The sequence below is a fragment of the Symphodus melops genome, assembly GCF_947650265.1.
Source record: "Symphodus melops genome assembly, chromosome: 13".
Lineage (NCBI taxonomy): Eukaryota > Metazoa > Chordata > Actinopteri > Labriformes > Labridae > Symphodus > Symphodus melops.
In genome coordinates, this window is record NC_136703.1 from 22,142,854 (window position 1) to 22,159,554 (window position 16,701).

At 40.5% G+C, this 16,701-nt stretch overlaps 2 protein-coding genes across 2 annotated transcripts in view; both read right to left on the reverse strand.

Moving 5' to 3' along the window:
- Positions 1–8,928: 8,928 nt before the first annotated feature.
- On the reverse strand, positions 8,929–11,071 carry cebpb (CCAAT enhancer binding protein beta). Its single transcript, XM_079358714.1, has one exon. The coding sequence runs from the start codon at positions 10,737–10,739 to the stop codon at positions 9,867–9,869; it is 873 nt and encodes a 290-aa protein (XP_079214840.1). The 5' UTR covers positions 10,740–11,071; the 3' UTR covers positions 8,929–9,866.
- Positions 11,072–14,972: 3,901 nt separating this feature from the next.
- Positions 14,973–16,701, reverse strand: part of LOC306833385 (uncharacterized protein) — a 66,411-nt gene continuing 64,682 nt past the window's right edge. The window contains exons 4-5 of the mRNA XM_079358623.1: positions 16,282–16,399; positions 14,973–15,652 (exon numbers count right to left, since the gene is read on the reverse strand). Coding sequence (XP_079214749.1) covers positions 15,204–15,652; positions 16,282–16,369 — 537 coding nt within the window. The 5' untranslated portion in view covers positions 16,370–16,399 and the 3' untranslated portion in view covers positions 14,973–15,203. The remainder of the gene's footprint in view (positions 15,653–16,281; positions 16,400–16,701) is intronic.

Below are 16,701 nucleotides of genomic sequence, written 5' to 3' on the forward strand. Positions count from 1 at the left end.
TCGTGTTTCGTTTTGTCTTAAGAACCTAGACAACTATTCTCATTACTCTGACATAACAAGTTACATCTTACAAACCTGCCAACATGAAATGCTTCATCTTTGAAGACGTCAGCTTCTTATGCACTTCACACTTCCTTGACTAGTTTCAGAAAATGAAAAGCACTGAGCTTTTAGAAGAGCTGAGTTCTCGAAAGAAACTGGGGGCTCTCGATGGCGGGGTTGTGAACTCCAGGGTGATCGAGAAGATAAAAAGTAAACCATAAAAAAAGTGTGTGGTTAAAATGCAGTCCCACTTCCATCCTAGATAAGAACCAGTGTGCTCGATTATTCATGATAAATGCTCTGATTAAATAAAGGCATTAAGGACTTTCTTGACTCCTGAGGATGCCTGCAGATCGCTCTGTTGGCTTCTCTCCCTTTGAAGAGCTGACTTAAGTGTGGTCAAGTCACCACAAGGGGGCACTGTAGGACTGAAAAACCTTTTGATTCCCTGACTGCTTCTCGCAGTAAATATGAAGCTTCGGCTTTTCTTGCAGCCCATTATTTTCTGTTTTCTTTATTAAACCTGCTTTAGCTCATCAATTATCTCTGTGGCTGGAGTCATGTGTGTTCCTGAGCAGAAACATTCACCACCTCTGCTCAATGAGGGCCAAACTTTTCATCAAGCCACAAATAAAGCTGTTAATTCATTCAAATACGCATTATTTTAAGCTGAGCAATAGAGACTTTTTTTTACTTTAAGGTAAACATTCAAAGTATTTATTTCTACATATTTAAGTTTTTAGTGTAACGATTAAAACAGTGAAGGCAAAGTGAACACTGACGGGAGGAAGAGGACATGTCTTGAGACACATGGGTTGCTTGTGTAAATTCCACCACACTGGTGTAGTACAGATGATTTGGCAACAGTCTTTGGCTGGGACTTCCTGTTTGGGAAATAGGAGGTCGGCACTAGCACGTACAGGAATGTAACTCTAACAGAGTGAGTCGGCACGAGCACTCCCTGGAAACGTTCTGCTGACGTCAAACGGACAGACAGACAAGATGGTACACGCTGCTCTACACTGCATTCGGAAAACTACAATCAAGGTGTGACCAGGGAGCGGAAGTCGTCTTAAAGCCACAGTTGATTCTCCTGTTAAGACCTTCTGATTCATGCTGTTTGAGGATTTTTGTCATTTTTTTTAAACTTTGTTTTTTATTTATAAAGTTAACTGTCATTTCATGTCATATCTTAGTATGACATTTAACAGGCGTATATAATACACGTTTTTTGGGGTTTAGGTGAGAAATTAAAATTTTGTAAGAAACAATACAAACCAGCGTCAACAGTTTACTGTGCGTCATTCTACAGGGGCTTTGACTCAGCCAAAAGGTGCAAAACGCTGACTCCACATTCACAATCGACCAAAAAAAGATATCTGCCCTGTCTGTCTCCTGACTCTTCCAACATGTGGCCTGAGTTTAGTTATTAACCTGGAACTTCCCAATAGCTGGCCAGCTGGGAGGGTGGGTGGGTGGGACCATCTGAGAGTCCTTTGTATGCTGCAGATCATTTTTCGCAAGGAGCTGAACACGGATCAGGAAATTCCTAAATACTCGAGGAGTCAGATGTTTCCAAGTATGACTCTGCAAAGTCTGAGTCACGTCACACACAGACGCACACACACAATACACAAAGCGGTACAATGCCAGCTACAAACCAGGAAGTGGGAGTAAACTGTCAGGTGTATGGTTCCATGTTTCTTCTTGTCCCTTGCATTTCAAAACTTTAAAAAGCTGGAGGCTGAGTTACACAGCTCTCAGTATCAGTAAGAGGTGGGAAAAACCTATTACATCTTCTCCAACAAGTGCCTTGTAATTCTTCTACAATTCATTTTAAAGGAAAATATTCAACTTTAACGCCCTTGAATTAATATTAGGTTTTCTTTAACTGCATAAAAAAGTATATTTATACAGTATATACACACTTTTGAAATATGCCTGTGTGCCTTTTTGCCAGAGAGAGAGGAAATTAGCTTACCTTAGCATGAAGACTGGAAACATGACAGCAACAGTCTTGCCCTGGCCTTGGTATAAAAAAAATCCACCTACTAGTACACAGCTCTAAACCTGAACATGACGGAAGAATTTGCAAGAATCAATATCTTTGGTATATCTGTAGTTTTGATACAATCTCACCAATAACTTCAAAGCCTGTCTGGGTCTCAGTCAGTCTTGCAGTGTTTGCATGCATGCACAGCACTTGCAAAAATGTTCAGCTTGCGTCAACTCAAGTTACAGAATTTTTCATCTTCGTTCCGGGTATGTGTGAAACTTAGACTGTAAATATTAATGGACGAAGCCTGAGTGACGTAAGCCGTCTGTTCTTGCAGGGAGGCAGCAGCCCCCATGTTTGAGATCCTGCGTCAGCCTAACTTTCAGTCAACCCAACTACAGGCAAAGCTGAGGCTGAGGTATAAAGCATTTTGACGAACATTACATCGCGTCCATCTGTCCATCATGTCAGCAGAGAAAGTTATCCATCTCAGCCATCTACAGTGATGAATCTGTCTCTCATGGTATTTATGCACCATGAATCTTAAAATCGGAGGGGCTGAGTTGTGGTTGTGGAGAGGCTGTGGTCAACGAAACGGGCGGCCCAGGTTCAAATCCGGCCTTTGGCTCCTTTCACGCATGTCATTCTCCACTCTCTCTCTCTCTCTCTCTCTCTTTCTCTATCTCTCTCTCTTTCTCTTGACTCGATCTACTGTCCTGTCTCCAATAAACACAAAAATAAAAACATAATAATTACATCTATCAGTCGAAGAAGGCAAGTCTTTCACCAATTCGAGATCTTTTACTTTAATTTAGATATACAGTAAGTTGCTAATATTACCTCTATAAAAGGTAAACTCCCGCACACTGTCTAACTTGCAAATAAAATGTAATGACAATGTTTAAGTACTAGACCTTCTTCAGGCAACAAGTTAGTTAAAAATGGGCATGACATCTTAGATAGGAAGTGGCTACAAGCCTGCAACCAATCATCATTATGACTTCAGCTCTGGATTCACCAAACAAATAATCATCAGCTCCTTGGTTGGGAACATGGCTGGAGAATTCAACGTCTCTGCACAGTTGTGCCTGAGTGTGTTGATTTCTTGACGTCATGGTTTAGAGCCCGAGATAGGTCAATGCAAGCCAATAGAGTGCTGAGGAGAAAGGCAGGTCTGCAAATATTAGCTCTGAAAGGATTTCAACATTGTGGTTTTTAAGTGTTTCCAACAAATAACTGGAGTATGTCTTCATCCCTGTCATCGGCCCATCTGTTTCCCACTGCATAAACTCGGGTTAGTGTTGTTGCCCTAGAATATAACAGCAACTTATTGAATGCTGTTGTTGTTGTTGTTTTCATTAAACTGCAGAGTTTCAGTCACAGTGTGATGTCTTTGCTTGTTGTGACATTCACCCGTGAGCAGTTCCTCTTCCTGTCCCCCCCCTGTGCTGCTGTAGCGGAGCACCAACCGTCACAGACATCTCTGTGACATACAGCCCCTCCACTGTCATAGGCCTATGACATGCATATAGGTCAAAGCGTATACATGCTTCGAGATTTCGAGCTGGTGCTTCCCCCTTAGTGCGCTTCAAGGACCCGCATCCTTCCGTTTGACAGAGTCATGACGTGGTCTAAGGACACAAGGTCCACATGTAAACAAAGTTTGACTTGCCTCCCTAACCACAGTATATCACCACTGTGTTCTTTTGGGTTATTGCTTATGTTTTTCTTCACAGCAACAATGGAAAAACACAACCATTTGTTGCATCTGATGCGTGATTGTGAGCTTTATTTACAGATTGAGTGCTGCATCTGTGACCGATATACACGCATGCTAGACAATGATTTGTTTTGGAAAAATGTGTGTTTTTTTTCTGGTGATTGAGGTGAAAGGTAAGACATTATGAACGTGAGGATTGTCACATCTTTGAGTTGGTGTGGGTGGAGAATTTTTTCACTAATGCCACCACCATCAACACACCCTGCTTCCTGTTGAGTAATCACTACATGTCAATGCATACACATGAGTAACCCTTTTATGTCTGGTATCTGTGATTTAATTACTGTACACTTGGTAATTTAGTTTATTTACTGTACTTTTTTCCTGTAGCAATTTGCAGCAACTTGCCAATACAACTTTTTTTTTTAACTCCCCATTGCAGTTTGAAATGCACTCACAAGACCAGAGAAGTGCAATCTTCACACAGATGATTTCTTTCTTTTTCATAAGTCTACATTTATTTCCATCATCTCATTACACATACAACATATCGATTTGGGTTAGATTGGACGTTTGAACATGTATTGTCCATTCTAACTGTAAATCTGTCTGTGACATAAAGAAAGACACAAAGTCAAACGTTAGAATAGAAGCTACATGTGTTCAATGTTTTCCCCACATGATTTATAAATTATTTTTCAGTTTTCATCCTGATTAGATCGCACATTTAAAAAAGGGTGTAACCCCCTCTGTCGTATTACGTAGGACACATTTTCATTTCTGTAAAATTCACTGTTTTCCAGGCCCCGTTGTCAATATAAAACAGGATGTAAGATTAAGCAGAGAGTGTGTCAGAGGGGCTGTAATCTAGGAAAGTTTGAGAGCAGAGTTTGAGGAATAGAGTAATGGGCTGAACTTTCTGTATTGAGGGGAAACTTCTGCAGCTCGATGGACTCGTTCTTCATCTTCCTTTGAATAAAGTCCTGCACGTACCTGACGGAGCTCTCACTCTTCATGGAGAGTAAAATGTGATCAAAGTTAAGGAGACTAAAGTTGAGAAGAGGTGATTTGTTCACTTTGAATGATTTTCTGAAGGCAAAATGTAACAAGATTATTATTAGACACATTTTTAATGAGGAGTCAAAAAAACACCACTGAACCAGTGGGTTGAAAAATAAAATTACCACTGAATAGAAAGTTACATTTAGGTATTGCAATCTAAGCATTAACTTCATTTTAAATGTATTATTATTTCACTTCATGTCGATATTTCATAAAGACATATGACTTATTTTTTCTCATCTTAAATCACTTCACAGTTAAACTTGATTGTTGCTTTGCAATGTAACTACATCATAGTTTATTATCCTTGAATAAATGTGACACAGCAATGACAAGTTACTATAACATAGAATAAATTTACAATATAACATTTCTTTAGTATTTGCTGGTGAATGAATGGGCTTTGTTCACGCAGCACTTTAAGGCAGGGTTTTCTGTGACATTATTTTGTTTGTGCATTTTAGTTTTACTACTTTTGAATAAATCGTGGGATTGTGTCCTATTTTGAGCTTTTTTTTGGTCAGAATGAGGAAATTCTTTAAAAAAAATTACAGCCATGTAATATGTTATCATGCTAAAGGAACAGGTGTAACTTTGCAAATAGATTTTGCAGAATGAAAGATTTAAATATATTCTAATGCTCTGATGTGTTCTCACTAAGAGGCTCTTTACAGCGCTTGTAACCTCCAGACAGATTCCATCTTTTTCATTATTCTAACAAAAGTTGTAGCAAATCCTCCATTATTGTTAATTTGGTCCCTAATGAAATAATAAATAAATAAACAAGAACATCTCAAGCAGGTTTCATTCACATGTCCATGTCTAACGGTTAATTACTGACACATTGTTTCCTTTACTCAGTAAGGAAGGTTCTGTTCATTTCTCTGCACTGGGCATCAATTAAACCTTCAAACATCCTGATAGCTTTCAGATGAACTTGTCACACCCCAAAACTTCTCTTATAATTGATCCAACTCCCATTTTGCAAGATGGTCTGGTGTTACGCAAGATAAGGGCCGTGATGTGCTGTGTAGTGACCGCAAGTGACTTCTGCACGTCAGTTTTTTTTCACAGTCATCTTCAGCAAAAATTGCAGAAGTTAACAAAAATGTTGAAATCTGGGTGCACCTCGAGACAGATCATGTCCTGGAGCATTTACCGTAGCTAACGCTGCCTGGCTTCCCGTTACAACCCATGGTCCGGATATCCGCTACCCCTTTCACTTAGAGGAGGAACTGTAAGTGAACAAGCAAAATCACAGAGTTAAATTCACCAACACTAAGACGTTTCGCTCAATTAACTTAATGAGACAACACAAAGTGGGCTACTTTCAAGAGAGTACTTCAGCGGTTATAAGCAATCCCAAGTCATTTCTCTTTGTGGCAATTCTTCATGACGTCAAGTAAACGTGGCGTGTGATACTAAGTCATAAGAGGTTGTTTAAGAGAAGACTCTACAACCAAACAGATTTTTAAAAATGTCTATAAAGATAACGTACAGCTGCATGCTCAAACATTATGCAAACCTTTTTTCAAGTATCCAATTGTTCAAGCTCCTTCAGTGAGGGGCCATATGATCATTACGTCTCGCTCTGCTTAAAGGTCAGTCAGTGACATGGAACAAGATTAAAAATTAAACGGCTTCTTCAAATTCAGAGGGTATGGACTCTTAAACGAGAGAAACAATTCAACTTGCTCGCTCTTCAAGCCCCTCTTTCAACAACACTTAAAAAGGTCTGCTATCACTTGTAACACCATCGATCAGTTGAAGTACCACTGGGTCAGCGTTTCTAGGAGGTCAAATAGAATCTAGGGTACATCTTTGAGTCTCAGATTGTTTAAAATGACTTTAACTTTTCTTTTTATGTCATACCATACTAGCCGCGTGCCGACGCACGTCTTGACAAATAAAGAAAGATTTCAATGATTTGGTTGCAGTTCAAAAATAATAAAAAGGGAGTGTCCATCAGCCCACCTCAGGGCAGAGGGTTAGTCTTACAAAGTGAGATCAAATCAAGGATTATTTTTTTGCCGACCCATGTGCAGAGGCTGTAGGTCTCCAAGAGGGCCACCTGGGTTTTTGTCCTTCCTTGAGTGTCATTCAACACTTGTGTTTGAATAATGTCCTGTCTGGTATGATGGCACAATCATTTTATATAGCTGACTGACATACAGCTTGGGCAATTCATTTCAAGTTTTACAGTAAACTAGCAATCTAACAGTCTAAAAAAACAACAATGAAGAAAATAACAGTAGCTTTATGAATAACTCGTTGCTGATTAATGTTCGGTTGATAAACTTTTTGTTGCCATGGGTGTGTTATACATGTTGCCTCATTAGCTTCTGCTTTGAGATGCAACAAAAACCCCTAATCCATCTGTTTCGCTCCATGCCTATGATGCAATTTCACATCAACATCATTGTGATATGCTGTACTGTCAGCAAGAAGACTAAAAGGTTTAAATGTGAGATGATCGATCGGCTGTATCTGGAACCTTAAGAAACACAATCTCATCAAAGTGTTGCGTTAAGTTTTGGTATGAAGTAAGCGACGATGCCAAAAGACAACACACGATTCATGAATCATAGGTGGAGCAGAATGTTTTTCCATGACTTAACAACTTGTACAAAGTGGACTTCTGACAGGTGTTTGTGTTTGTGTGTGTGTCTGTGTTTGTATTGTGTTATCTGAGGAGTTTTTTAGGAGGACAGTTGGCCTGTGGAGGGGCTATGATGCAACAAGGACTTTACGGACAGACACTGCCCATTGACGGTAAAATGAGGAAAGGGGGTTGGGCTAAACTTTCAAGAAAAGAGGTCATCATGTGTGGGAATTTCCCTCTCTCCTGTCAGCATATGAGCCAGGAACAGGGAAAGACTGAAGGGGCACCAATGGGAAACGAGGGGTCATCGAAGGAAACATTTCTAGAATGTTTGAATGGATATCTGCCAATGCTGACAGCTAGAGAAAGATCTGTGCCGAACATCAAGATGAATGTCTTTGTAGTGTTACATGTTTAATTACTATCACATTGTTTGAGGTTTTACTTGGTTTCTGTGGTTGTTTTAGTTCTGTCTTTAATGACCAACAACTTTTTAAGCTATCACTTTAAAAGGATTTAGTTTCATTTGTTCTGTACACTGCAGTAGGGCCCAAAGCCAGGCTACATCTTCTCACAGCTATTGTCTTGTACAATGAGGATAACAATGTCTTATTTAGATGTGGGTGTAGCATTCTTTACGTGATGATGTGTTGGAAAGGGAGGATATTGCACAACGTTTTCAAAGCTTAACTGTTCCATCATTGAGTGTGTTGAAACATCCAGTATTTTCAAAATGTCATCCGTCACCGCACAAACAGTTTTTATACATAATCTGGAGGATATGAGGAGACTTTTCAGAGCTGAAATAAAGAATGTGTCCCTTACAATAGAGCCAACCAGCAGGGTTGTCGTTTTTCTTTTTACTCTCTTATGTTTGAAGTTGGGAAACATTCCCCACCCTGAATTGTCTTGGATTACATAGACAAATCCCACCACGTTTCTTTCTTTATCTTCTCTGGCTATACTTAACTTTGCTTGAGACAGATAGGTTTCATATTGTGGACACAGTGAAATGCAGTCTATGGGCTTGGTAAATTCCACTGTAAACCAAATGTCGACTTATCTATCATGATTGTTGTAACCTTCTTTGTCACTCCCATTTTTCAACTTCTACATTTCTCTGCTGGATGTTTTCCACTTAAGGGTTAAAAGAAGTTTGTTTAGGATTGTCTCCAAACTGGCCAGGTCTTCTTAGCTGTAAATCGAGACCTGAGGTGGTGCGAGGTGGTTAGTTGCTGATTAATTTCCATGTAACCTTGAACCCCTCTCTGGGCCAGTGGACCCAGCAGACTATTGACAGAGCCGTGTGCTAAAGATAAAGCTAACATTTCTGTACTGCGTGCAGTGTGACTGAGTCCTTCCCCCCTCTTTTTTTGCTGCTCTCAGCAGTATCGTTTCAGTATAAATTTGGTCTGGTGTATTTCAGGATCTGAGGACTTTTGTGTCAAATCAATGAGTAAACAGAAAAATCCAAATAGCATGAAAGAGCTGCACAATACTTGTCAATAGTGTGTTTCTTATTTTTATTTTGGACAAATTCAGTTGAGAAAATAACCCACCTTTAATGTAAGAAAAAAACCCTTTTTTTACATAATGACCTTATTTTTGATTCTCCAGTAACCAGGGAGATTTCTATCGCTACAACTGCCCTGAACTCCATTGTTTCTTTGCGCATACATTGAATGATAATGTAATGTCATGATGGCTATCTAATACAATGTCTGCACTTCCACTAGTGATGATTAAATAAAAAGAGACGCAGCTGTATGCATCTGTTTTTCCACATCACATTAAAAGATTGCAATTTTTTTCTGATTGTGGAGCCAATGCTCATCTGCAATATGTAATATTTGACATACAATGTAATACAGCCTGACACTCATGTGTGAATATTCAAGGCATGGATAACACCCCTCTCTGTCTGCCTGAGCCTACACCTGCTGCAAAAGGACAGAAAATAAGAAATAACAAAGAAAATTGTTTAGACAAAGTATAAATCTGTTTAATTCAATAAAATATCAAGTACAATTAAAGCATTTCCCGTTTTAATATTAAATAATTAGACTTATTTCATTCATTGCCAATACTATTACAAAGAGTTGCATCATTTCACTGCAGCACAACTCTTCCCTTGGCAACCACTGCTCCAGATACACACCAAAAAATGTAGAAATTCACTCGCATGTATGTAAAACCTGCACAGAAATACTGCATACACAAAAATTACATCTGAGAATGAGCGCTGAGGTGACGTGAAGAATCGTGAATGATTGCGCAATCCATGCATCCACTCCTTCAGTCCCCCATTCAAAGTGTCCTTGTAAACTGGTGGTCTTCACCTGTGAGGCGTACCGTTGCTCAGTGGAGCCCCTCCGGCTTTAAAGTCCATGAATGATCAGTCATGCTGGCCCGGAGATCCGCGACGAGCCTCTGCAGGAGGTCTCTTAACATTGTCCAGTGGCAGAGAGCAGGTTACGCAGGGTGGCGAGCTCTCTGGACAGCTGCTCCACTCGCTTTTGTAAACGATCATTCTCTGCAGCCAGTTCCAGCACTTTATGTTGAGTCTCCATGTTGCGCATTTTGGCTTTGTCTCTGCTCTTTCTCACGGCGAGGTTGTTCCTCTCCCTTCTCACCTTATACTCGTCACTGTCCTTGTCCAGTCGTTTCTTCGCCTTCCCGCTGGACATTTTGTTGCCGCTGTGTGAGGGTGACCTGCTACTACCTGAAGGACCAGGTGTGCCGGGGGGACTGGAGCAGGTCGAGGACGCAGTGGAGATGTTTCCAAGACTGCCACTGGTAGACTGGTAATGAAGGTAGGACCTCATGTCAAACCCAGACGATCCGTTCTCCATCTTAACGTTTTCCTGACCCTCGTCTCTCTCAGCAGCAGCAGCAGCAGCAGCAGCTCTGTATCGGCTGAGTTCAGGACTGAGCACACTATCCACGCGGGTCTCCTGCAGCTCAGTGTAACCCAGCGCGTAGGGCTCCCTGGGGTCCCTCAAGTTGTCGCACTGACTCGTCTCCAGCTCGTTCAGTAGAGAGTAGTTCTTGTAGCTCTGCAAAGCTGCAACTCTCTTGATCTTGTTCTCCGCCAGGAAATCGGAGTAAACGTCCCCCTGTTGCTGCTGCTGCTGCGGACAGTGCAAAGCGGAGTCCAGGTACGCACTGAAGTCTATCGCTCTCTCGCGCTGCTCAATGCCCAGCTCCGTCATCGAGTCCCCGAGCCTCCAGTATGAGCCGCCGCTGACGGGACTGATAATGCTGTCTCTACTGTGGATAGCAAAGCTGCCCTCGTCGTAGAAACCGGCAACTTCCATGGATCTTAACACCCACTGTATCGCAGGAGCATGGAGGGCTGAGATGAGACGCCCTGAGTTCTTTTTTCTTCAGTTTCTTCAGTTGGGAAAAGCGCGTCTTGGGAGTTGCGATGTTTGAGTTTAAAGCCCCCCCGTGTCACTTGCTGACAGCGTGCAGAGTAACCTACTGAGGGCAGGCAGTGAGCGTGGATTGGGGGGAATTGACAGATCTTCCTGTCTCGAGGGGTTTTATTATGCGCGGGGGGCGGGGCTCAGGTGTGTGACGCTAAGCGACGGGCCAACGGACAACCTGTGCTACTTTTTTTTTTAGTCTTTCGCGCATTTCAGTGTTTTTGTCCGGACAAAAAAAAAAAGAAAGAAAGAAAAAAACCTCACTCTTCAATGTGTCTCCTTTATGGCGAAGACTCAGGGACTCAAACAAATCTGGGAGCAACGCCAAATTCTGAGCCAAATAATAAAAAAAAAAAAGTAAAAACAGACTGCAAACTGACAGCCCGTCCATTTATACCCTCACATCAAAATTTATTTGACAATAACAGCAATCCTATTCTGTCAGAGTCCAGCCTTATACACATGTAATAAATAAATAAAAAAAGTCTAAATAGTTTAAAGGACATTTGATTTCAGCAACATTCAGACCAGTTCATACTTTGCGTTTGAAGCATCCTCTTCCATAGGGGGTCATTGCTGGAGTTTTGAGAAATGTAGTCAGGCTGGTTTCAGATCAGTGTTTTCAACAAGCATCAAATGACAGCTCTTTTTTAAAGACTTTCCTTAACTTTCACTTGATGCATCGTGCTGTTTCTTTAGAAACACTCCATGTTAAATATATCAACACATAGACTACACATTATCACACACGAACTGCGTTAATAGCTGCACACACCGACTTGATCCAGCTGTCAAAACAGTCTGAACATTAGATGCACATGCTCAGTGTGTCTGAGAGCCTTAACGCGTACAGGTTGTTTGACTGGCCGCCTCGATAAGATGGTTTATATTTTATGGTCATACTGCCATCGTGTGGTCAGCTGCAGGAGTGTAAAACATGACAGCAGCAGTGAGTCCATGCTTTGAATATCTTCAGATAAACAGTGTTAATGGTGTGCAGCCCAACACACTTGTCATCTGTTTGGAAACGTATTCAACACGTTTCTCTCATTTCCCAGAAATACACACACTGACTCTTCATGAGTCAACACATCACACCAATGCATCAACTGGTGTTTCAGTTTCTCTCTGACTTTTATTTATTTATTCAAATTGTTTCGGATTAACAGCTTTCTTTTACTGAAAATGTTTAATCTACAGAAGAGAAGATGCAGTATAATGGAACTACATTTTCCTGACTCACAACCTGTTGTGTATCTATGTGCAAGATTATCACCTCCCGGGACAGATATCACACCAACTTCAGTATAAGCCCAGAAAAAGAACAAGTCTGTACTTATGTATTGGGATAAGATCATTAAGTAACGTCTTTATAAATGGTGAATTTAAAAAATAGGCATCATGAGAATTGACTTAGTTTTCAACAGCTACACCTCACCCGACCGTGAAGGTGTTGTCAATGTTGTCTTGTTTGAGCTGCAGCATCTCTGACGCGTAACAGATGTCGCCGTAACAACTGCTTTGGTTGTCATGTTTCACCTCATGTTCCATATAGAGACAGAGCTCAGTCTGCTCTACATCCAACCAGACCGTCGCTATCGGCTGGCCATAGGGGGCCGGGCCCGCCCACATAAATGCTTGTTCCCCCCCACTTGAAACACAGATCTTTTAAAAACAAACAAAAAAATATATATTATAGATGCAAATTATGTTGCATTCTTTATCAGTAAACCATTACAAATATAAAAGAAACTATGGTGTGATTGTGTTTGATGGGAATTCACACTGCAACAGCCTATCACCGACTGACTAAAAAGAAAGTTAAACTACGTACGTGATGTAGCCTCCGTCACCAACTGTTCTCACAGCACACACCTTTGCCCTAACTTTAGGAGCTTCTACAGTCATGTGTGAAAACTCATTTTCCATGCTCCAAAGCAGTATGCTGCTCGGAAGCAAGGCCCAGCTGATTCAGCTTGCTTTTAAAACAACTTTAAACAAGTTTAAATCCGGATGGAAGGATGAGAAGGTTCTCTAACGCTGCATCCAGCTGTACTGACAGGAGGACTGGCGAGAGGACAGCGCTGTGCTGCTGCCACTCAAAGTACCGGTAGTTTCAAAGTCTGTGTGTGTGTGTGTGTGTGTCACATGTCAATGCATATCCCTCTGTTGACTGCTTTAAAATGCAATGTTTGAGAGATGCTTCTGGTGTTACATCTAATATGTTGTAAGCTACAATTGTCCCTACCGAAACATATGGTAATGTTCAGTAGTGACACGATCATTTTTACACCTCTCATTGTTGCACCTTCTCTCACAACAATGTCATGCTCAACAATATTTGTTCCAGGGATTTTCGTGGAACACTTCTGAATTACAGATAGGTCTTACCTGAAGCAGTTTGCCATCTGAGATCATGGTCTACCAGGTCACTAGAGAGTTAAGTATTGCTCATCCACTTCTTCATCCAACACACTTCTATCACCAGGTAGGAACACCAGGAGTTTCTGTCCTGGTCGAAGGTTCTCGGCCTGGCTGACTTGTCATAACAGGACTTGTTGCTGCTGGGCGTCCGCCATGTGCGATTGGGCCAGCTCGTCCATTTTCTCCAGCCGCGCTCTCATCTGGATGACACAGAATACAACGTTAACAGATCCCACCCTCCCCTTGCCTCCCTCCCAGATCTCTCTTAACAGTGCAAATGGGCCCCAAACATTGTGTCCATACAAACGAAGATTGTAGTACTTACCTGCATGCAAAGAGGTAGAGAAGCAATTGATTCCAGTCTGTACCAGTGTTGTGTACAAACATGGTCTGGTTAAAGTACTACGTTAGCCTATCTGATTAAGGATGATCTGGTGTGATCCTGAGTCTCTTGATACCAGGTAACTGGTACACCCGTTTCATCAGAACAGACATAAAGTTAGTTCCCTAATTAGTCAATATTTCACAAAGGAAGCACAGATTTGATAAGACTTGTACGAAATAGAAGCAACTGATTTTGCCTTTATGGATTTTAGTGGAAAGACTTCTGGATACTTGGTAGAAGAGTCTGTTATAACTAGCATATAATAGTTTCCTGTTTTTGCGTCTCTCTACAGGACCAACTATGTCGTAGTGGTTAAAGTGGAGCTCTTGGGTTGTTTAAGTAGATGTTATTTGGCACTGAGGGCAACTTTTACAAAACTGAGCAACATCTCTAAGCAGGCCAGTGGAAATGTTTTTTTAATACAAGCCTTGTTTGCGATTGCCCAGATGACCCAAAGGCAGGCATGGCGTTTCCAGCTGCTTGGGCAACCACTAGCTGCAACACTGACTCTTGTTGACCATAGATGATGCAATTTCTAAGATACACTTGTCACATATGATTTCCAACTCGGCTTCCTGCACCTTTGCTTCCTGGAAAAGAGACACAAACTTCCTGTATACCAGTGTTTAAACACTCCCAGGGTCCAACAAGGCCCGAAGCATTTTTCCATTAACTTCAATGTATTTCATTTTAATAGAACAGTCATTTTTAATGGGAGGACAAGTTAAAAAGCACATTACTGCAAGGCTAGTTTTTTGTAAAGCACATTTCAACAACAAGGCAATTCAAAGTGCTTTACACAACACCAAAAGCAGCATAACGAAACAAGAAATATTAAAATAGAAACACTTTTACTTCAAAATGTAAACATAAAAACGCTTACTATCATTGCTAAATGGTTTAAAAGTTATTTGTATTCAATGATAGCTTAATGATTTTAATGGTTAGCTAACTACAAGATGCAGCTCGCTAACGTTAGCTTGTCAATGTTCCTGTAGACATTTAGTTCATGGCAATAAACAAGGCCTTTCAGAGTGCATATTCCCCACAAATATAATATTTTACGTAGTTCAGATAATTAATTCACTTTACTTCATTAAATTAGACTTTATTTTACTTACCATGTAGAACTTCACAGGAGCAAGACTCTCAACTCTTCTCCTGTCTCTCCCACAGAGGTTGGTAGAGTTGCCAAAAATTGTACTCAAGTAAGAGTATAGTTACTTGAGAATAATATCACTCAAGTAAAAGTAAAAAGTAGTCCAAATAATTACTTAAGAGTAAGAAAGTATTCAGTGAAAAAATTACTCAAGTACTGAGTAACTTCTGATTTATTCTTTCAATAAATAAAAGCATGAATGTAATCACATACACACAAATTTGCAATTTACAAATTCTTTAATAAAACAATGATCTACATTTCTACAAAATAACTAAAATAGCATAAAACGTATATTAAGGCAAATTCAGCCACAAGAAATGGTAACAACTTTAATCAACTTTTTTACTTTAAACTCCCAAAACAGCACAATAGACGGCAGAGATCATTTGGAGGAATACGAACAGAGTTCTCCTTGTCCATAAACTGTGTGTTTTGCTGAAAATTCATGTTCTGAACCAAAGAAACAGTCAGTGAAGTGACTGTTAAACTTCAACAGTAGTTGGCTCTCAAGGTTCTTGCAGTGAAGCTGTGATCTTTCAGCAGTGAAAAGGAGACCTGCATGACTGAAGAGTCTCTCACAGGCTGCAGATGCTGGAAGACTCGTGTTGACTCTGAGTGACAGTTTCTTGATTTGAGGAAAGGAGCGTAAGACATCCATACCTCCGTTGGACGGACATGACAGGTGCCTCTCCAGCTCTCCCGTTTCTGATTTTCCTGCCCTCAGGGATGCAAAGTCATCTTCATCATACTGGATACTGTTTGTTTGGGCATCATCATCATCATCATTCAACTCCAAGTCAGCGTCCAGATGTATTTTGATGTAGTCAAAGCCTGTGGAAAGATAAATTGTTTTCAAAAGAATTAGGTGCACACCCTTTACTGTATCGCCAGCCCTCAGTGCTTGTAACTCTAGCCAGCCTATAGTTTTTCACTGACACAATAAAAACCTAAATGACAATAACATAGGTTCATATACACTCACTGGCCACTTCATTAGTGATACCTGTACAGTATAATGCAATACACTACAAAAAGTCTGTCATGAATTCTACGTTAACAAAGCTCACAATGTTCCTGTTTTTGTTGACACTGCCAGAAAGGTAACAATTCTACATTATGTTTATTATTAAAGTGGTAGTGGGTGGTGGTGTTGTACTAGAGTACTGTATATTGACTGCTGTTTCTAATATCCTCTCAGGTGGCCAAAATATTAGAAACATGTATTAGTCAAATATTAGTCTGTTTCAACACTACTATGCAACCTCAACAATAAACATGGTCAAATCAATCCTTGTCTGACAATCAAAATTTTACTTTTTTATCTTTGTAAAGACAGAAATCATGGCAGAGTTTTTATAATGGATCATATTAGATTGTACAAGTGGACCGAATGAAGTGACAGGTAAGTGTATGTCAAGGTTGATAGATTCACATTTAAATTGATACATAAATATATTTACCAGCTTTTAAGATGCTCTCTACAGAGATCCAGGATGTCCTGAATTTTGGTACGAGTATAGCTGCAGCAATCAGCTCAGGTTCTTTCATGACGTCTCCAAAACATTTCTGGATCCCATCCTGCAGGGCGTCAATGAGAGGTCTACAAACTTTGCAAGCCGACTCCAGCTTCTTCAACTTGTCCTGCAACTGGTGAAGGGTTGTTCACAGTGCTCAACTTGTTGATGATCAGGTTCTGCAAGTTCTTTGCAGCTTCATGTATTACAGCATATTTTCTTTGTCATTACTGTACAAAGAGGTTGCAAGCTTTCGAACATTGTCTTGAATATGGTGTCTCAAACACAGAAAATGGTTGGTTGGCCTCACATACAAAACTTAGCTTAAGCTTTTCAAGCGTTGCTTGTGTTACCTGCCATGGAGGG

Bases quoted from the DNA above. Each gene is read 5' to 3' on its own strand.
- cebpb (XM_079358714.1), bottom strand. From the start codon at position 10,739: ATGGAAGTTGCCGGTTTCTACGACGAGGGCAGCTTTGCTATCCACAGT.